This window comes from Kwoniella dendrophila, chromosome 11, assembly GCF_036810415.1.
Source record: "Kwoniella dendrophila CBS 6074 chromosome 11, complete sequence".
In the NCBI taxonomy this organism is placed as follows: Eukaryota; Fungi; Basidiomycota; class Tremellomycetes; order Tremellales; family Cryptococcaceae; genus Kwoniella; species Kwoniella dendrophila.
In genome coordinates, this window is record NC_089486.1 from 842,195 (window position 1) to 862,170 (window position 19,976).

General features: G+C 38.0%; 8 protein-coding genes across 8 annotated transcripts; 4 read left to right on the plus strand and 4 right to left on the minus strand.

The window, feature by feature from the left end:
• Positions 1 to 474: 474 nt before the first annotated feature.
• L201_007871 (uncharacterized protein) lies at positions 475 to 2,407 on the minus strand (the record flags this gene model as incomplete). The annotated part of the gene is made up of 5 exons (XM_066223574.1): positions 475 to 693; positions 841 to 1,014; positions 1,095 to 1,437; positions 1,557 to 2,043; positions 2,155 to 2,407. 5 exons carry the CDS (start codon positions 2,405 to 2,407, stop codon positions 475 to 477), a joined length of 1,476 nt encoding a protein of 491 aa, XP_066079671.1.
• Positions 2,408 to 3,123: 716 nt separating this feature from the next.
• On the plus strand, positions 3,124 to 4,265 carry L201_007872 (50S ribosomal protein L3; the record flags this gene model as incomplete). The annotated part of the gene is made up of 3 exons (XM_066223575.1): positions 3,124 to 3,623; positions 3,702 to 3,813; positions 3,921 to 4,265. The coding sequence occupies 3 exons, from the start codon at positions 3,124 to 3,126 to the stop codon at positions 4,263 to 4,265; spliced, it is 957 nt and encodes a 318-aa protein (XP_066079672.1).
• A 523-nt stretch (positions 4,266 to 4,788) lies between these two features.
• L201_007873 (uncharacterized protein) lies at positions 4,789 to 6,203 on the minus strand (the record flags this gene model as incomplete). Its single annotated transcript, XM_066223576.1, has 5 exons — positions 4,789 to 5,585; positions 5,664 to 5,739; positions 5,813 to 5,855; positions 5,911 to 5,942; positions 6,009 to 6,203. The coding sequence occupies 5 exons, from the start codon at positions 6,201 to 6,203 to the stop codon at positions 4,789 to 4,791; spliced, it is 1,143 nt and encodes a 380-aa protein (XP_066079673.1).
• A 1,441-nt stretch (positions 6,204 to 7,644) lies between these two features.
• L201_007874 (uncharacterized protein) lies at positions 7,645 to 9,681 on the plus strand (the record flags this gene model as incomplete). Its single annotated transcript, XM_066223577.1, has 3 exons — positions 7,645 to 8,068; positions 8,199 to 8,328; positions 8,391 to 9,681. The coding sequence occupies 3 exons, from the start codon at positions 7,645 to 7,647 to the stop codon at positions 9,679 to 9,681; spliced, it is 1,845 nt and encodes a 614-aa protein (XP_066079674.1).
• A 463-nt stretch (positions 9,682 to 10,144) lies between these two features.
• Positions 10,145 to 14,961, plus strand: L201_007875 (uncharacterized protein; the record flags this gene model as incomplete). Its single annotated transcript, XM_066223578.1, has 23 exons — positions 10,145 to 10,492; positions 10,564 to 10,676; positions 10,755 to 11,030; positions 11,089 to 11,186; positions 11,243 to 11,478; positions 11,607 to 11,765; positions 11,822 to 11,909; positions 11,998 to 12,206; positions 12,270 to 12,401; positions 12,467 to 12,571; positions 12,646 to 12,753; positions 12,806 to 12,909; positions 12,970 to 13,066; positions 13,114 to 13,225; positions 13,289 to 13,365; positions 13,451 to 13,525; positions 13,615 to 13,743; positions 13,812 to 14,010; positions 14,094 to 14,171; positions 14,249 to 14,349; positions 14,417 to 14,552; positions 14,617 to 14,734; positions 14,793 to 14,961. 23 exons carry the CDS (start codon positions 10,145 to 10,147, stop codon positions 14,959 to 14,961), a joined length of 3,267 nt encoding a protein of 1,088 aa, XP_066079675.1.
• A 192-nt stretch (positions 14,962 to 15,153) lies between these two features.
• Positions 15,154 to 16,336, minus strand: L201_007876 (40S ribosomal protein S9; the record flags this gene model as incomplete). Its single annotated transcript, XM_066223579.1, has 5 exons — positions 15,154 to 15,274; positions 15,354 to 15,464; positions 15,587 to 15,849; positions 16,143 to 16,221; positions 16,329 to 16,336. The coding sequence occupies 5 exons, from the start codon at positions 16,334 to 16,336 to the stop codon at positions 15,154 to 15,156; spliced, it is 582 nt and encodes a 193-aa protein (XP_066079676.1).
• An 828-nt stretch (positions 16,337 to 17,164) lies between these two features.
• On the plus strand, positions 17,165 to 18,023 carry L201_007877 (uncharacterized protein; the record flags this gene model as incomplete). Its single annotated transcript, XM_066223580.1, has 4 exons — positions 17,165 to 17,225; positions 17,442 to 17,546; positions 17,618 to 17,917; positions 18,007 to 18,023. 4 exons carry the CDS (start codon positions 17,165 to 17,167, stop codon positions 18,021 to 18,023), a joined length of 483 nt encoding a protein of 160 aa, XP_066079677.1.
• A 300-nt stretch (positions 18,024 to 18,323) lies between these two features.
• Positions 18,324 to 19,782, minus strand: L201_007878 (uncharacterized protein; the record flags this gene model as incomplete). The annotated part of the gene is made up of 6 exons (XM_066223581.1): positions 18,324 to 18,357; positions 18,421 to 18,549; positions 18,667 to 19,175; positions 19,236 to 19,292; positions 19,350 to 19,398; positions 19,499 to 19,782. The coding sequence occupies 6 exons, from the start codon at positions 19,780 to 19,782 to the stop codon at positions 18,324 to 18,326; spliced, it is 1,062 nt and encodes a 353-aa protein (XP_066079678.1).
• Positions 19,783 to 19,976: the final 194 nt, after the last annotated feature.

Genomic DNA, 19,976 nt, shown 5'->3' on the forward strand with positions numbered 1-19,976 from the left:
AATAAATCGTACATCGTTTGCGTGAATTGTATGAAAAAAAAAAGACCATCCTATAACATGATATATTGAATCCATCCTGAGATTGTGGAAGAGAGAAGAGCGAAGGGTGGGAACGAAGAAACTTAAATCTAAATCAATAGTTGTATAAACGGTATATCCAACAGTATATTTTTAGATCTGATGAAAATGAAATGGTATACGAATATCGGACATATAAATATCTAATATATATTTGTATATATAGCTACAGTACGGAAAAGTCAAGTGATTCGTAATGATGAGAAAGATAGACAAATAAAAATGGGTCAAAACCGGTGGTTTAATGAGGATGGTCTATCTTATCTAGCCTTGTCCTTAGTAAATTCCGAGCCTTTTCTTCCATTTTACCCTATCATTCTGACCACATTTTGTTTTGGTTTTTGAAGATATAGATAGATCCGATTCGAAAAACATATAAACCATCATCCTTTTTATTTACATTATTATACAACTATCTTTATCACCACCTTTAGATTTATGTTCTTCTTTCATAGCTTCCATTTCTAATCTTCTATCTAAAGCTACACCACCAGCACCATTACCTTTTGATCCACCTGAAGCTAATCTTTTTGAAGCTCTTTTATCTCCTCCATCAGCAGCTAATTTATACCATTTCATCGCTGCTTGTGAATTCGCTTCTGCACCAATACCGGTCTATATAGTGGAATCAATATAAAATAATTAGCCATGATTCGTGATCATTTTCTACTTCTCTTACTTTTGTCAAATAGTGAAAGCCTCAATGGCTTCTCTGACAGTGCTGTAAAAGTCCAGATTCAGAAAGGAATAAATCTCACTCACCTCAGTGAAATATCCAACAGCATATTGAGCTTTGGCTAAACCCATTTCAGCAGCTTTTTTAGCCCATAAATAAGCTTCTGTATCTGATTGAGGTAATACACCAGGTGAACCAACAAGATACCAAGCTGTTAATGCGAAACATGCATCACGATGATTCTGTTGAGCAGCGATGTTCTATTGAGTGTAGGAACGAGATTAGTAAATATTGCATAACCAAATTATTCCGTTGGATGATTGACAAAGGGACAACTCACATAATAATGTATACTTAACGCAGCATCAACTGGACAACCCATTTTACCATATTCATAACATTCACCTAATTTGAATGCTGATGGTGCATAACCTAATTCAGCAGCTTGAGCTAATAATTCAGCAGCATATTCAAAATCAACAAATAAAACATTATCAATTCCTCTTTCATGTAATAAAGCTAATTCATGTAAAGCATGTGGAAATTCTTCTGTCGCATGTTCAGCAGATCTTTTTAACCATTTTACACCTTCTTTAGGTCTTCTATTTAATCCTAATGCTCCGTTCAATTCTGCTGTTCCTAATCTATACATTGCTCCTGGATGTAAAGCCACTGCTGCTTTTCTATAAACGGGATAAAGGAAAGTTTGTTAGCAAAAATCACCATCCCCTTCTTGATTCGATGGTTCAGTCACCACTGCAAATCCTTCCGGTCGATATCATACACGGAAAAAACCACCCACTTATAATACTGTACAGCTTTTGCACTTTCCCTTCTACAACCCCAACCATGTTCACAACAAGTACCTGCTCTATAACAAGCATCTGGATGACCATGTTTTGCAGCTAAAATGAATAATGGACAAGCTCTATCAAAATCTTGTCTACCTCTTACAGTACCTATACCATTTGCATAACAATCTGCTAAAAAATATTGTGCATCTGGATAACCTCTATCAGCTAATCTTTTTAATAATGATGTAGCTTCTTTAATTAATTCTTCTCTTTTTTCAATTAATTTGACAGTTTCCGGTGTTTTTGTTGTTACAACACCACCAGTATCATTTTCTAATTCATTTGGTGAGATCATTGATTTTGCTGCATCAATCATAAATACTGAAAATTCAAATATTAATTCAGGATCATTTGTTTTTTTAGCATTTTCACGATATAATTGTAAAGTTCGATCTTGTGATAATAATTCTGCTTGATTACCTGGTCTCAAGTGGGCTGGGTGTTGAACATTATTAGCATTCCCATAATACTTTTAGCAGTCTCAATAAATCGTCTTCGGCTATATGGTAACATTTTTATCGATATTTGTCAATCGAATCAACTCACATTGATCTAATAATGCTGCAGGCTGACTAACGATCCTACTCTGTCTGTCAAATTCTCTATCATTTGAACCACCTGGATAACCCATTCCTTGTGGATATCCTCCATCTATAGGTGAACTTTCACCATACATACTTGATGTCACAGGATACTGATTGATTTGTTGGCCATATTGAGATTGAGTATTTATTGAAGGTCCTGGTCCAGGTCCTGCTGGATTTGGCTGAGGGAATGAATTTGATGGTATTGCTGTCATTGTCGATAAGTCCGAGATCTTTTTTCACTGATCTAAAGAAGACGTGTTTTTGCAATTCGTATTCCTTTCAACTCAGACTTTCGCTTTCAAGGTCCTTCAACTTTTCTCGCTGGTAACTATATATGTTGATCCTATATCACAAGTAAGAAACCCAAAAGTTGTAAGTTATGTCGAATGTTTATCGCTCGGACGCCGGGTTGAATTCACAATGACGGGATAATCTACAAGTTCCAGGGTTTTTTCCTATATTTTCAAGGGCAAGGGATGTCGTCGTTTCAAGCTATTTCAATTGCACAGCGAGGGCGGGGGTGATCAGTACTTGTTGTTGCTGTATCTTATAAGCTCAAGTGTCCAGTCTTCAAAATCTAGACCTTTCACTTGTATTGTATCAATCTATCGAGAGTATAATGGGAATATATGCTATGGATGAAGCGCAGTAATTAATGATATGAAGACAGCATACATTTAGCTTTGCAAGGATGCACCAAAACCAGGCAGGCTACTACTTAACTAGTACTGGCGGCGATCACCGAACAATCAATAACGTTGACGGTTTTTTCCATCAAGCTGCTACAGTGATTGATGCTCGGAACACTAAATTTCGTGAACCTCTGAACTTTTGATCAAACTTTCATATAGTCATACCTTTGCTCATATCGTTCAGCAGTGTCACATTGTTTATCTCAATCGGTCCTGCGTATAAGAAGTAACACAACATGCGGTCGATATTACGAACAATCCAAAAACCGTTTTCAAGGGGATTGGCGACAGTATCTGAAGTATCTGAACCAATAGCATCAAGTTCTTCATCATCTTCATCAACACCGAACATCATAAGCAATGCTGTTGGAAAATGGACCCCCCATACAATGAGAACAGGATTAATAGCAAGAAAAAGAGGTATGACAGCATTATGGGATCAAGATGGTAGAAGATGGCCTGTAACTGTATTACAAGTTGATTCAAATCAAGTTGTACGAGTTTCACCACCTCCATCAACTTCACCTTTATTACATACATTACAAATTGGTTCATCAAATAGATCAGAAAAAACCACACCTTCACAACAATTAGGTCATTTCAAAAAAGCTGGAGTTGAACCAAAATATAAATTAAAAGAATTTCAAGTTACACAAGATGCTCTATTACAAGTTGGTACAGAATTAAATGCTGCTCATTTTGTTCCGGGTCAATATGTTGATGTCCAAGGTATAACGTGAGTTCAAATTTTGCATCAAACGGCTAATAGCATAAAGAGTAGTGGCTTATTTATATTGTTTTGTTTGTATAATAGCATCGGTAAAGGTTTCCAAGGTGTAATGAAAAGATATGGATTTAGAGGTTTAAAAGCATCTCATGGTGTTTCAGTTAAACATAGATCTGGTGGTTCTATTGGTCAAAATCAGGTCAGTAATTTGTAATTCGTAGTAATCGGAATAGCGGAAAGTAAAGAAAAAAAAGTGAGAGATAAATCGAATGAAATGCTAAACTTTGTATTTTCGTTGACTAATAGGACCCAGGAAGAGTTATTCCAAATAAAAAAATGCCAGGACATATGGGAAATGTAACAAGAACAACACAAAATTTATTAGTACATAAAATTGATAATTTATTAAATTTAATTTATGTCCGAGGTTCTGTTCCAGGTACAGATGATTCATTTTTATCAATAATTGATAGTAAAAAATCAGTTTTATCAAAATCAAAGTTATCATTAAAAAAAGGTAAACCTGAAAATGAATGGTTATCAAATAATGTAACAAGTCTTCCTACACCAGCAGGTACAAAAGATAGAATTCAAAAAGAAAATTGGCCAAGTGTAGTTGAATGGAAAGGTGAAGGTTGGTCAGAAAAGTAAATCGATTTGAACAATGGTAGATTGTTTCAGTAATTTACTTGATCTGATTGTTCTAGACGAAAAATGATATTCAATAGATTCGTACGCAATGCAGAATAGTGCATTCGAATTTCATGATGATGAAAGTGGACATGCATGTATTCTTACATGAAAAAATTGCGATTTTTGAGAGTACTATTTACTGCCTCTGCTGCTCACGCAAGGTTACGGAACAATCCCTGTTTATCTGCAGCCAACCGAACAACATGATCTTCTGTAAGAGGAAATATACGGTAATGTTTCACTCAGCGCTTTGCTTTGTAATTTTGTGTGATGAATATGAACAATGCATAATGAGGAATTCTACGTAAAGACTGATATTGATAAAATGTCCCATATTTGCCATCCTATATACTCGCAGTCTATATAAGGTTCTATCGATACTACGTCCTCTCTACCAAGCGATCTTAACCCTTTTACTTATCGTAACAACAATATTATTTCTTCTATATCCACAGACCAGCTGTTCTTCTTCTTTGGTAATCTATAACAAAATCTTGCCTACACCGAAAACAAAAGTGGACAAAACACCTAGACCTAAATATAAACCATTTGTAAGATTGATAGAAACCAAAGCTGATGATTTCAAACTTGATGTTGAAACTTTAGCAGTTGAACCATTTGAAGAAGTCGTTCCATTTCCTGAACTTGATGAATCTGAAGTACCAGTCGCAGATGAGGTAGCACCCGAACCTACTGAAACAGTATTTGTAGGTTGTGAAACACCATTTAAGGAAGCAGCTAAATTGAATGGTGAATTTGAGTTTGAATCATAAAAATCTAATAAAATATGATTTGGATTTCTACCCCATAATTGTAAACAATTATTTACATGATAACCAATTGTACCTTGTTCAGTTGATGAATCACCATTATTAGTTGTTGTTACTTGATCTTTATTTGGTATCCAAAATTGTGTACTACCTAAAGAATATGATGTATCTAAATAATGATTAATTAAATACATTTGTGAACTTGCTTGACCTGATGTTCTATTTACATTACATCCAAATGAATTATCAACTACATTGAAAGCATCTTCCCACATATTACTAAATTCATCAATTAATTTTGGTTCAGTAGTAAAATCGGCTTGATAATCTAAAAATGCAACTATATTGGTTTTTGCATCGATCAGAGAACCTAATGTAGGCCATTCACTTAATGCAATTGCTGATGATGATGGTTGGTACAAGTATTGTGAAATTCCAGATGATGTTAAAATGGGTGAATAAGTTGAAACAGGTAAATTTTCAGGATTCGTTAAAACTATAGTAACGACTAAACACATATAACCAAGTCAAGCCAAGGTCAGAAGAGGCGCATTCTGCAATGTGATATGAAGCAACGCATACTCACCATCATTAGGATTCGATGATATCCATGAGACTACTTTTTTGAAGTAATCTTCCAACAATCCACCATCTTGTAAAGACTGATATATGAGAATACTCCAATTATCAGTTTTGCCTTTAGATTGAAGGTATCTATACGCTTTCATCACTTACGCAAGAAGTATGACAAAGATGTACCCCATCTGTAGCATTATGTCTATGAGAATGTTCTGGTCAGCCAATAGAACATTGTACATCCTGCAATGACTTACGCTTGAAGTTGTAAAGTCCTAATACCATCGTTCTGAGAAGTTCAGACATAATCAGTCACTATTTCTTCTTTCTAATCGACCATGTTACACCAACTCACCAATTGAGCAGTAACATCTTTATCTTGATTATCAGCTATACTATCTCCTACAGCATAACTATCATGTGCACCTATGAAAGTGACATTTGAGTATAATCTTGAACACAATTCTGCATGTCCATTACAGGTATCTGCCGCTGAAGTTAAAGTTGATCCAAGTAATGCCAAGGCAGTGAGAGGAAGTAAAGAGAACATGCTGTCTATTCGACTTTGCTTGATTCTGTTGTTTAGGTTTAGATTTGCAAAGAGACGAGGGAGAATATATAAAAATGAAAGAACAATTTATCTAAATTCTATCTCGTTTGGCTGATAATCACAGTGTTATAAATCCTATGGCTATGCAATAGCGGAGGAGTTGGTAAAATTCCAAAGCGTTATTTTGAGATACGGGAAACACTAAGAGAATATTGTTGAAAGAGTTTGAGTTATGATCGTTTTGTTGGTTGCTTGGACCTTTTGGGTTTTTTTATCGAAAATACGTAGTTCTTGTGGTAAATTCCGTTCCAAACCTCCTTTCAAGCCTGATTTCTCGATAATCTAGTTTCGTTACAATGGATTTCATGTATAGTGTGTGAAAACGATCGTGATGATTCTCTCCAATGTTATAACATATATCAGAGGGTTAATTTGATAATGCGCTGTATAATGGGCGAGTATGAAAAGTCAATGCTATGCTTAAAATGCTGCGATCATCTTGCTGTGAAAATAAACAAAAAATCAAACAATAATAACAAACGCGCTTTGTGACTTCATGCTTAGCGCTTGGCCACTTGATAACCCTGACCATGCGTGTAACACGTGCTTGTACCTCTCAAAGAACAATACCAAAGAAGAGATTAAGCTCTCCAGCTTTTGCCGCTCAAGTATCCTAAAAATGCACAATCCCCCTTTTACAGTAGAGCAATAGGTAATCGAAGTTTGAATCTTTGCTCGTGATATAGAAAATCTTGGTCAATAAACCACCGTTGGCTAGATGAAGGATAGCTATAATAGTGGCTGCCTTGAGCTTTAGAATGCAGATTATGGTGTCGACCCGTAAATATGAAACCAAGATCCATAGACGTCCTGCCCCGCTGATTGATAGGTAGATCATCTGATCACTTGTGTATCCCCATTACAAATGCAGATCCAAGTAACAGAATGGCTCAAAACAAACGGCATATGCTACATAAATAGCAATACCAACAACAACAAACGTTCCTCTTTGGGAGATACCGACATCCTTGTTTTGTTGTCGCGTTTCAAGCTCCATTCTGCTAGCGCTCCAGCCGATCTAATCCCCAAAGAATTGGGTACGACATCAACAATTAAAACTGAACCTCGTGGCACTCGCTACTAACCACGTCATAATCTAAAACGGCCGAATACATAACAACATAAAGTTCTCGACTTTTTTGGTTGTTTTTCCTTCTTCAAACCACCCCATACATTACCATTTTGTTTATAACTTACTAATACATACAACAACATTCATGACATAGCATTACATTATACTTGCAAGACACTCATTTCAACTACCTTTCACAAGCCTTCGTCGATCAATTACTCTTCTATACTCCACACCAAGCAACATACATCAACTCTCCAACACACGTTCCATCGCCACCTCCTTACTATTCGGAGGTAGTTTGCCAACATGACAGCGCTTTCACCCTTTAGGTATTTTGCTGTAGCGAGATACCTAGTACATAGATGGGTGGATTCAATACCTTCAATCAAAGGTAAAGGCAAAGCAAAAGCAATTCAACACTTGAGAAGATATAAAGATGGCCATATAACACGATCAACAGCCGTCGAGACTCATCATACCCCTTCAAGTCAACATGATATGCCTTTAGCTGGACCTTCACGTCTATCACATCCTTCAAACCAACATCACAATCACAATCATAATAACCACAATCATAAACATCGTAAACCAAATGTGAAATTCCCTAAATTAGCTCCGGATCCAAAATGGCCTGATGGACCAAAGGATATTTTTAGATTAATGAATGATGAGAGGTTGATGGTTAGTTCGAGATTGAAACCGCCACGGGAAACTGTCGTACTGTGTCATGGTGAGTTCTACGTACTTCAAAATCAAACGTCAATTCCTGTCTAGCAGGAGTCCTCGCATTGTGTTTTGAGCGCCCTTCTACCTATTTTGCGTACTTTACAGACCAGGCTGATTCCATTAATCTCAAACAGGCTTGTATGGTTTTTCCACAGCTACTCCAATACCCCTTTTTCCTTCTCTAAAGTTGCACTATTGGGCAAATGTACTAGACATAATACGGGATCAGATAGGAGCGAATGTAGTGGTCGTGGGGGTAAAAGGGTAAGTTAGTCATATCATTCTTCGCTAATTACGCTTTACTGACCTACCATACCATATTGTAGAACCGGATCAGTCAAAGAGCGTGCTGAGCAGATGCACCAGTATCTTAAAGATACTTTACCGAAGGGTACAGGTGTGAACTTTGTTGCTCATTCCATGGGAGGATTAGATTGTCGACATTTGATATCAACCATTAAACCTACAAGTTATACCCCCCTTTCCTTGACCACTATCGGAACACCTCATCGTGGATCACCATTCATGGACTGGTGTGCAGCAAATATAGGTGTGGGATCAGTTGCCGCTGCTGCAACAGCTGCTTTGGCTGGTGGAAAAGCAAAATCATTATTACCATATTCACTGAAATCACCATTATTATCAAGACCACCTATAGATGGCGTAAAACAGAAATCAGATGCTTTTGGTAGTTTAGCAGCTGGATTAACATCATATTTATTAAATATATTCGATTCACCTGCATATTCAAATCTAACTACATCATTCTTAAGAGATCATTTTAATCCTTCAACACCAGATTCACCACATGTTAAATACACATCTGTTGCAGGTAGAGTATCGAAATTATCTGTTCTACATCCTTTATGGTTTCCTAAAGTAGTTTTAGATGCAGCAGCTGAAAATGGATATGCAGAAGATCAATCAAATATCTTACATGGACCTGATGGGAAAAGAACTTATGAAGGCAATGATGGTTTAGTCTCAGTAACTTCAGCGAAATGGGGTGAATATCTAGGTGCTGTAGATGAATGTCATCATTGGGATTTGAGAGGTGAAGGTGGTTTATTCCCTCAAGGTTTAGCAGGTAACAATAATAAAAAACAGCAGCAAGACGAAGAAGAATATGCCGAGGAGAGTCAAGCTGAATGGTTATCAAAAAATACATCAGATAATCAACATTTAGGTACAGGTATTGGCTTAAATGCAAATCCTTTGACAAATCCTGGAGAAGCTGTTGAAGAAGCTTTATCGAAATTTGAATTCAAAAAACAATTTGAAAATTCAGGTAAACCTGAAAGAGTCAACTCTTCTTCATCTTCGCCAACTTCATCTGGATCTTCTTCTTCTTCTTCTTCGTGGGATATAGCACAAGTTGGACAAGTTATAGATTGGGTATCAGATTTTTTACCCGGTGATGAAAATAAAAATAAAAATAGTGAAATTAGTAAAAAACAATTAAGAGAAGCTACGATGGAAAAAGCTGAATCTGAAATTAAATCAGGTGAATTAGATACCAGCTCAAATAACGATAAAGGTAAAAATATAAAGCATAAATTTGATTTAGCTAGATTTTATGGTGGTTTAATGATCAAATTAAGGGAAGATGGTTATTAATTCATTGTCACTGTTTTAAACTAGATTTAGACTAGAGGATAGATAAATATACACAGAAGAATATATAAAGGTAGAAGGATTTGCGAGACGGCGGGAGAGTAACTGGAAAGGTTCAACACATTACATTTAAATCAATCTTTGCATACAAATTTATATATCTGTAAACACTTCAACGTTGTAATAATATCATGTCATACATGTCCAATCTTATAAAAAGGATCTAAAAGTCTATAAATACTTTATAATGTCAATCATCGCCGAAGTGAGCCTGATTTAGCTGCGTTATTTGATTCTGCAGTGAGATATCAGACACACGTCAACTAATAGAGTAAAGGTAAAGTGGAGGTTGTTCGTCATGTTCGCGACTGTCATTACAAGTTGTGATATATAATCTGTTGCTATGGATCTTTAATGTTCTTTATACTTAATTATACATCAACAATGACATGTCAATCTTGCCAGTATGACAGATTTTTTAGAAGAAAGGGAAATCAATAATCTTAGACATAAAACATTATCAGTATATCACTCCAGACTATATACACTCTTGACATTTTTGAATTCAATACGTCAACATAACGATCAAGAGTATGACAAACCGATTCTCAAATCAAGCGATTCATCAACATACAAAAACTTGCTAGAAAATACAATATGTACTTTTAGGTCTCTACATGATGAGTCTCAGCTGAGAAAGAAGCTGAAAAACTGTAATGTGAAAAATGGTTTATCGCAACAGGAAATCATCGATTTAATATTAAGGGATTTATCTAAATCTTATGAAAAGAATGTCTTGATTACTGGTAATAAGGTCAGTATCAACTAAATCCACCAGATACCCCAGTTGAGTGTAGCTGAATTAATAAACTTGTGTGTAAAAAGTTTCCTTCAATTGAATTACCCATAAACATTTCAAGACCAAATGTCGATAATAGACATGTTAATTCACCAAGCAGTGTTTTAAGAGGTAAAGAATGGAGATTATTAAGAGCTAGGTATGTTAGTCTCACTTGTTGTCTGATTGGTGGTCCAATGTCACAAGCTAATCAAAGCTATTGCTTGCACGCCCACAGAATTGGCGATGAAGCATTTCGTTTAATCCTAACTTCCACTTCACTATTTTTACCAATTGGAAATAATTGTTTTATACAGTTAAGCGGTACACCAATATATGATCTGTATGATCATTCGAAGATTGCTGAATTTGACGATACTTTGATAAAAGATGGAACCGAAACTTCTCATGAGGTAGATGAGGGGGTTGTGTCAGGTTGTAGAGGTAAGAAAAGGAAAAGAAAGATGTCAGCGATAGACGGAGGTATGAAGCAAAAATCACCAGTAAATGCAAAGTTAGTTTTCCCCTTTGAGAAAGCCCCCCGGGGAAGTGTAGCTGATGCTCCTGCTTAGAGGTACAGCAGACATCAAAATACCTAGACAACGGATATACTATGGACGCCCAGCGAGGACCAGTAATGGAAAGATCATGTACGGCTTGCCACCAACTCGTAAGCTCACTTATCACACGCATCATTACTTCAGCTGAGTACAAAGTATGGTAAAGACACACTTCACAAGCTATCTAGTATGACTGGCCATCTACCAGATATTCAATACCTGAAATTCGCTCAAACCGTCCTCCCTTCACTGTTCCATCGTTCAATCGATGATCGGTTGAGAGTTAAGGGTAATCCAGAAAGGATAGAAGGTATTTTGGGTATGGTCAAAGAGCTTGTAGCTAGATATAGGAAAATAGATTTTAAAGATTTGTTGAGAAGAAGCAGGAAATCTAACGATATCGTAAGCTGATTCAAACGTCAGAACGTACATAAACAGCTAACTTATGTGATTATCTTAGCAATTATCACAGGCAAGCTGTTTGGGGCTTCTTTGTTGTCTGGTATCAAGCTGATAGTTCTTTTACATAGTCCGTCTACACGACTAAACTCTCTAGGGAAGAATCTAATCTACCCGTGACTCAAGCTCTGCCCAGTACATTAGGCTCACAGACCGATCAAAAGCTCAAAAATGTCAAGGTCCATGAGCAATGCCTTCCACCTTTGCTTGAGGCAGTACCTCATGGTCAAGTGAGTACCGCTCTAGACTTAAAATTGCCGTCAGACAACTCATCGTGGCTCAATAGGTATGTCGATTTCTCACACTGGTATTTCACAACCTCTTCTCAAAGGAGATCATGGGCGGCCAAAAGAATCACGACGTGATATCAACACGTGAGTGAGGTGATACGAGTGATAGGATAGCTATCCTAGATAGAGCTAGGGCTGATTTGTGTTTCAAATTAACTGTACACTAACACAGATATTAGGCGGTTCGTTAGAATGAAACAGTATGAGCCTGTCAACCTCCACTCTCTAGTGCAAGGCGTTCGATCGAAGGACTTTGAATGGCTTACCATCCACTCAGATATCAAACAACGTGTGAATGTCACTGAAGCGGAGAAGAGAAGCAGTCTAGCGGCAGACCTTGTTCTTTGGATCTTCGAGGGATTTCTCATACCATTATTGCGCGTACGTTCAATCAGCTGAAATGATTCCTGCCTTCAATTCCAGCTGATAATCTATTTGACACAGAACACGTTCTACATTACGGAAACTTCCACAACTCGATATGAAACAGTATTCTATATCCATGAAGAATGGAAAAAAGCCACCAAACCTCATTTGGAAGGACTGAAAACCGACTTGCTTGTCGAGCTGAACAAAGTAAGCTTTGGAATTGCGATTCCTTGGTGGTTTTTATAAGCTGACTAGAAAGCGGATGTGTATAGAACGAATCCTACTTCGCTCAACAAGGTCCATTGGGTGTATCAGCTGTGAGATTGATACCTAAACCTACAGGATTCAGACCCATTGTAAATCTTGGAAAAAAAATCGTGCGTTTCCACTTGACCTCGGTGGCCAGCACATTGCTGTTTTGCATTCCTACTGAATCAATGTATACTGGCAGAAACCACAGAGTGTCCTTGGAATACCGATTGTCGGCTTTGGCGGGAAGACAGGTATGACAGCCAATCAGATCTTGACCGGTGTTCATAAAGTCTTGACGTTTGAAAAGGTAGAGCTTCCCGAAGATAATCGGAATATCAAGCTGATTTATAATTCTGCAGGACCGTCATAAATCACTGCTTGGCGCTTCCTTGTTCGGCACAAATGAGATCTTTACACCTGTTCAGGCTTTGAAGTCGGAATTGCTGGCAAAACATACCAAATTGTGCGTCGTGTTATCTTCGTAATAACGAGTGCAGATTAGTAAGCTGATTACAGGTGGTAGACCGAAATTGTACTTCGTCAAGATGGATATTAAAGCTGCTTTTGATACCATAAAACAGGACAAAATGATCGAGGTCGTTTCGAGCCTTCTAGACAAGGTAAGCTGCGAAATCAGAGCAGATGTTCATCAGCTTATTCGTCTAAGTATCAGAACCACGATTATTGCTTGATGCTATATTGTCTGTTATTACCACCTGCAAGTAAGGCTTCTCAGGGTGCCGCAAGAAGGTTGTTCAAATCCAAAGCTGTGATTGATGGTCAGTGTTTCTCAGCTTGTTACAAATTTTCACTTATACCGAATTATTAACCTATGCGGATAGGTCATCTTGCTTCCTCTTTCGGTGAACATGCTCAAGGTATAGCGGAGCCTCTTCGAAACGCTGTTATCGTTGATCTTGTAAGTGGCGATATGGTCTCGATACCTGGTATTGACCTTGAGCTGGCATATCTTCTGAATAACTGAATACCGTTTCTTTGCCTAGGTTCGGCGAAAACAAATCACCAGGGAATCATGCATCGATCTTCTCAGAACTCATATACAAAATAACGTGTGGCAAGTAAGTTGGCCCTTGGAAATATCTTAGCTGTCGATTCAGCTTTGTCGGACCTGAAGCCACAATATTAGAGGCTGATCCACATACTCCAGGTCGGCAAGAACTTGTACAAGCAGAAGATCGGTATACCACAAGGTTCAAAGGTATCTTCTCTTTTGTGTTCCTTCTTCTATTCTTCTCTGGAGAACGAGTACCTACAATTTACCAGACAAGAAGGATCAGTAAGTAAAAAACCTGCTTTTGCCTGATTGCACTCATGCTTAGGCTAATATGTATCGACTGCACACAGCGTCTCTTAAGATACATCGACGATTTCCTATTCATAACGGATTCTGAATCTTTAGCCAGAAGGTTTGTCGATATAATGGCCTCAGGATTCCCGTCTTATGGTGCAGAGGTGTCAATAAGCAAAACTTTGTTGTCATTTGAATGCGAAACAAAAGGTCAAATGGGTTCGATCGCCGATGTAGATGGCGATGGAGAAACATGTAAGCCCCTGCCGTACTTTATTCTTGGCAGAGAGACTTTTGCATTAGCTGATCACTTCACTGACAAACCCCGTATCAAATAGTATTTCCATATTGCGGATTTCTATTGAATACTAAAACCTTGGACATCATGGGTGATTATCCCAGGTCACTGAGTGGCCGTGAGTATGATCTTGCGCTAGTACATGAGTGTTGTATGCCTGAATCGCTCACAGCATCGCCGCGCTTACCCAAACAGCTGTAAAACAATCATTTGCACTTCGATCAGATCGTCGAAGAGGATCTGCTTTTATAGGATGGTTCAGTCGCCAATTGGAGAATCGAAATCAAGTAGCTTATGTAAGTATAATATGATACATCGTTAACTGTGGTGATAAGGCTAACCTAGAAGGAATGATATTTGCAGCTTGATACGTTACACAACAGGATGTATACAGTGCATCTGAACATCTTCATCAATTTCGCTCTGACCAGTATGAAAATACCATATTACTTCAAATCTGAAGATATTTTCAATGCAAAACGAGATCAATCTATAGCAGGTGAGCATATGTCAAGTTGGTCGATATTTACCATCAACTGACTGCTGTGCATGTGATATCGCAGACTCGTTGATCGCTTCCGCTGAGTATACATATCTAGCAGGAAGAGCAAGAGTAATTCATGCTAGTAGAGCTGACGAAAGGCGTGATCATTACGGTATTAGAAGGATAGATTTCATCTTGTAAGTCCTACGTCCTCAAATGCTTCGACAGGCTAATAAACAATTGGATACCCGACAGTCTGGCCTTGAGTGCTGTTATGAGAGTATTGAGAAAGAAAACAAGATTTAAAGGTATTGTAGATATACTTGAAATACAACTGAAGAACAAGAAGCACCGAGGACTGAGAAATAAATTGAACAAGGTCATTCAGAAAGGATGGGAAGCTGTCGAAGATGCTCAATATTGATTGTATATGATTACCGGTCCTGTTGTATGCAATCCGCATTTATGTGATTTGTTTAGGGGTTTGGCACATAACCATCGTAAATGTTCAATTTGTCATGCGATCATTGTGTATCTGCGGACCACGAATAATGTTTGTTATATCATGAGGCGATGCATCCCAATATACAAGATCCCGGAACAAAGATGGAATAGTTTATTCGTCATCTTCTTCTTCAGCATCACCATCACCACCAGCAGCAGCCTTAGCTCTCTTTCTCTTTACTCGACCGGCTCTACCACCACCGTATGGTGAGTTGAGGGCGTAGTCGATGTGTCTGAGAGTGAGGAAAAAGGGTGAAAATATCAGCTTCTCGTCGATTGACCGATGGATAAATTAGTGTTTATAATACTCACTTTTGGGAATCAAGTCTGACAACGAAAGAAGGAACGTTGACGATTTGTTTACCGACTCTAATGTGTCTTTGTCTGATGAGGACTCTGGCGTGGTGAACTGATTTGGCAAGTCTATTGTAAATGAAAAGAACGGTCAGTCTACTAAATCGTTCAATTATCGTATTTTAACGATGGTGAATCCGATAACATGTAGAAAGAAAGATGGGAAAAGGAAAGGATCGAGCCCAACTTACCCAAGTTTGAAAACTTGAGTTTGTAATCTTCTTTCCAAGAAATCTTCAGTTTTAAGTGCCAAGACATAATCTAATCTCATTCTAGTATCATCAAGCACACCAATTCTTACTAATCTTCTAATTAAAGCATTACCTTCGAAAAGTCTTTTTGGATCTTTATCATCAAGTTTTAAAAGTTCTCGAGCAGCTCTTCTGATTTTGGATAAAGTCAATTGAATTCTCCAGATTTCTCTTTTGTTTCGGAGACCGTATTCACCAGCGAGCTATGATGATGAAAATGAATAATCAGCGTCGTATATACGTATAGAAAGCTTGAAGTATGCGCCTTGGAGAAAAGAAGGATTTCAAGAAGGTATGGGCATATCGTTTCTAACTATTTCTTCTACTCCTTTTCCGTCCAGTATTTGAGTGGTCATAAACCAATGTGATGATAATTGACATAGTTGATGCTTGTTCTATCCTCCATTCCCGACCCTAACGATATGACCATATTCCTTCTATTCCTCCTTTTTTCAAGTGTGCTCCTTGGATATCGAATTTCGAATTATAGACTAACCTTGAGCTCGGCATCGAGACGAGCGGCCTCGTAAGGTCTTTTTGGAACCTTGTAGGTTTTGGATTGCTTTCTTGGAGCACTGTTGTTATGAAAAAAATAAATTTTTCCATTAGTACAACTAGTCTAAACTCCCATCTCTTTTTCCTATATCATTCATTCTTAATGCTGGAAAATGTCGAAACTTACGATACCATCTGTAAAGATTTATTGAGTCAGTCAAGTTATCTTCAGAAGAATCAGTGATAGGTATTACTTACTTTTAAACTTGCTGGATGAAGAAGGAGAGATCTATAAACCTACAACGAAGTTTTCAATAAAGTTGATATGAATGATCGTGGTGGACGAAAGCACGAATGGCACACAAGCTAGAGGCAGTAAGCTGCAAGCAGTAAGCAGTAAGAGGGAAATGGTAGGGGTGAGTGAGTACGGAGAGCTGCATTCAGACGACAACAGTCTACCTTGTACTTGGTGAAAACCTGCACTTGCAAAATACCATAATCCCGCGGCGTTATTAACAAGGAAAGCTACGGTGAGCTGATTGAACGAAAGTATCGGATCATCCTTAACTCCGATAGGGAAGTCAGGTATTTGATTCCGCTTTCACTGTAGTTCATCGAGTTAATTTTCGCTTTTACCCTGGCTATGCTTACAGTTTTACAGCTTACAACCGACAAGGATACTCATTACTCTCACCGTACATACACCCTTTGCTTCCTCTGCCTTGGTAGCTGACACTCCCACAACCCCTCTGCTCGTTGTTGTCGATATTCAATTTGACGTTTTTTAGACCTTTTGTGTTGATCTTTGTCCTTCAATCTCTCTCGTAGACTTTACCAGATCCACGCAAGAGGTAAGCATATCACTTTCAGTCATTCAGCATCACCCCTCATCTTGTCAAACTATCAAAAAATCAACATTCAACCAACCACCGGTTTATCAATATCATCACATATCAGAATTCGTAGAACAGGACGGATTATTGACTTTGCTTTTACTTCACCCGTCGTTATAGATCATTCAAAATGCCTCACTCATTCGGTTCAAGGGCGCGAACACGTCACATGTTCTCTAGGAACTTCAAGGGTGGGTTATATTCTTTTTGTTGGGAAAAATAGAGATGTTCATGGATGTATAGAATAGAATGCTGATGATACCTATTCCTCCTTGTCTCCCTTCTACAATCATAATTATACTACATCGACGAAAACTCTCAACGGATCAAATTTGGGTCATGATCTCGTCTACTGGATACTGTTGATATTTGGATTACTATGCGGTGATGGAAATTGGGATATACAGAACATGGTTCACCAAACTTAACCACCTTCCTTAAGACCTACCGAGTCGGAGATATCGTTGACATCAAAGCCAACGCTTCTCAACAAAAGGGTATGCCCCACAAATGTGAGTTGATGATTTCGTTACAATCTTCTCAAGGCAATCACTGATATGTTTCCAACTTGCAATCTGAATAGTCTACCACGGTAAAACTGGTATCGTCTACAACGTTACTCCAAGAGCTGTCGGTGTTATCTGTTACAAAGTAGTTAACGGTAGATACCTTGAAAAAAGAGTCAACATTAGAATTGAACACATCAAACACTCTAAATGTAGACAAGAATTCTTAGACAGAGTTAAATCAAACGCTGCTAAAAAGAAGGAAGCTAAAGAAAAAGGTGAACACGTTGTACTTAAAAGACAACCTGCTCAACCAAGAGAATCAAGACACGTTTCAATCTCAAACAACGCCCCTGAAACTCTTACTGTCCGACCATGTGAGTTTTCTCAATCTTCTCTTCATTATTGTTGAGTTTCTCTATATATGTGAATGTCATACTGATGTCACTGTAACCAACTCTGATAGACGAAACCACCATCTAAGCGTTGGATCACTGCAGTATTTTTGGGATGGTTTGTACGATGCGATATGGATCACATATAAAAAAGAACTGTCCAGTTTAGATAACACTCTCTCATACAAGGAAAGCATGAGGATAGGAATTTACGCTAGCATAAGAGTGATCGGTACAAAGAAGGACGAGGACAGAGACACAACAAGCGTATCAGTTGTGGTCAGGTCTTTGATATGGACTGCCCAATCTGCTTAAGCTGTCACGAACATAGTACAGAGCGCAAAATGCGATACATCTCCGTTAATATATACTGTAAAATGGTGTTCCATTACCCAAACCTTTCCCTTGCTAGCGCTTTGAACCTAGAAGACCAGACCTTAGATGAGCTTTTCAACATATGGCCATCAATTGTTATTTTCACTCACATATCCATTGTTGCACTTTCCTTTGCTTTCCGTTCCATCAATCTCTCTGAATCTGCTGCTCTGCGATCTTGCATTGCGAAATCTTTCTTATCTTGTCTACGTGATTGAGCCTGCTCTCTCGCTTTTAGCCTGTATATATAAAATCAGGAAGTCAAAGATTGTTAGCTTTATAGCTTCAGGTCAATCTTGTTTCCCTTGTCATTGCGACGTTATATTCCAAAAACTATGGGCTTGAGCACAACTTACGCAGCAGCAAAACTACCACCCTCTCCCATTAAAGTATTATCATCAACTTCCAAACCAGCAGTCGTATCTTTATCTCGATATTTTTTATTTTCTTGATTTATTGCTCTTCTTTCCTCAAATTTACCTTCTTTACCACCTGATTTAGGTATGAGTTCATCTGCTTTATTATACATTTCTTTATACTTTAATTTCCTTTCTGATTTTTGTTGATCTTTTGATATTTCATAAGCATATTGTCTATCTGATGAAGTTGGCATCGAAGGTCCTAATGCTCTTCCATTTCCTATAGAAGGTCCAATTGAATTACTTGATCCATATGATATTACAGATTCAGGTTCTACACCTTTACGTATTGATGAATGTGTTGAACGTGCTACATCTTTTCTGATACTTGCTAAAGATGAATCTGCTTTAGAAGCAAAAGACCATTTATATCCTGTATTTTCTGATGCTGATGTACCTGCAGGTGGATGATATTGATTGGGTTTCAATAATCCATCATTCCATTTCTAAGAAACGATTTAATCAGCTTAGCATGATAAGGTAGAATGCCTATTTGCTATACTCACTCGTACAAATTTTCGAAAGTATTTATGTGCAGACTCAGATGACATTTCGTCCAAGTACTGCGAATGATGTTAGCTTGGATCGAACGTACAAGACAGCGGACTATAATAACTTACCTTTCCTCTTTCTTCCTTTAGCCAGGCTTTGAATTCACTAGATTTCAAGCTAAGCTAAGACGATCAGTCTATATCCTGATAAAGGGTTTTGCCAGCATGATTTCGCTTGGGATCTTTATATTCAACATCACATCAAGTATAAAACTCACAAATAATCCTCTTCTCCAATTTCCTTCACACCCATGTCTCGTAGATCTACACCATTATCCTCATCCGATACTGAAGCCTCCCTCTCCTTATTCCTCTTATTGGATCTTTTATACTCATCATCCCTATCTTTATGTCTATCTCTCCCTCGCTCTCGCTCATTTGGAGAAGCTGATCTATCCTTATATCGTCTTTCCCTATCCCTGTTCCTGTCGCCAGAACGATCGTGATATTTTCTATCCCTATCTCTTTCTCTTGATGTTGAACGTGATCTTGATCTGGGCATGTTGACAAGCCATTCCAGATGTGAGCATCAATGCGAAACAGCATAATGTAGAAAATATACAGTATATTATCCTGTCCTCCCTTACTTCAACATGCCTTGTTCTCCCTCCACCTTAAGCAGAGCGAGAAGAGGGCTGCTTCCAGCGGAAGTGGTAACTTCATTAAGGGAAACCCGTTTATCTGAAATTGTGGAAG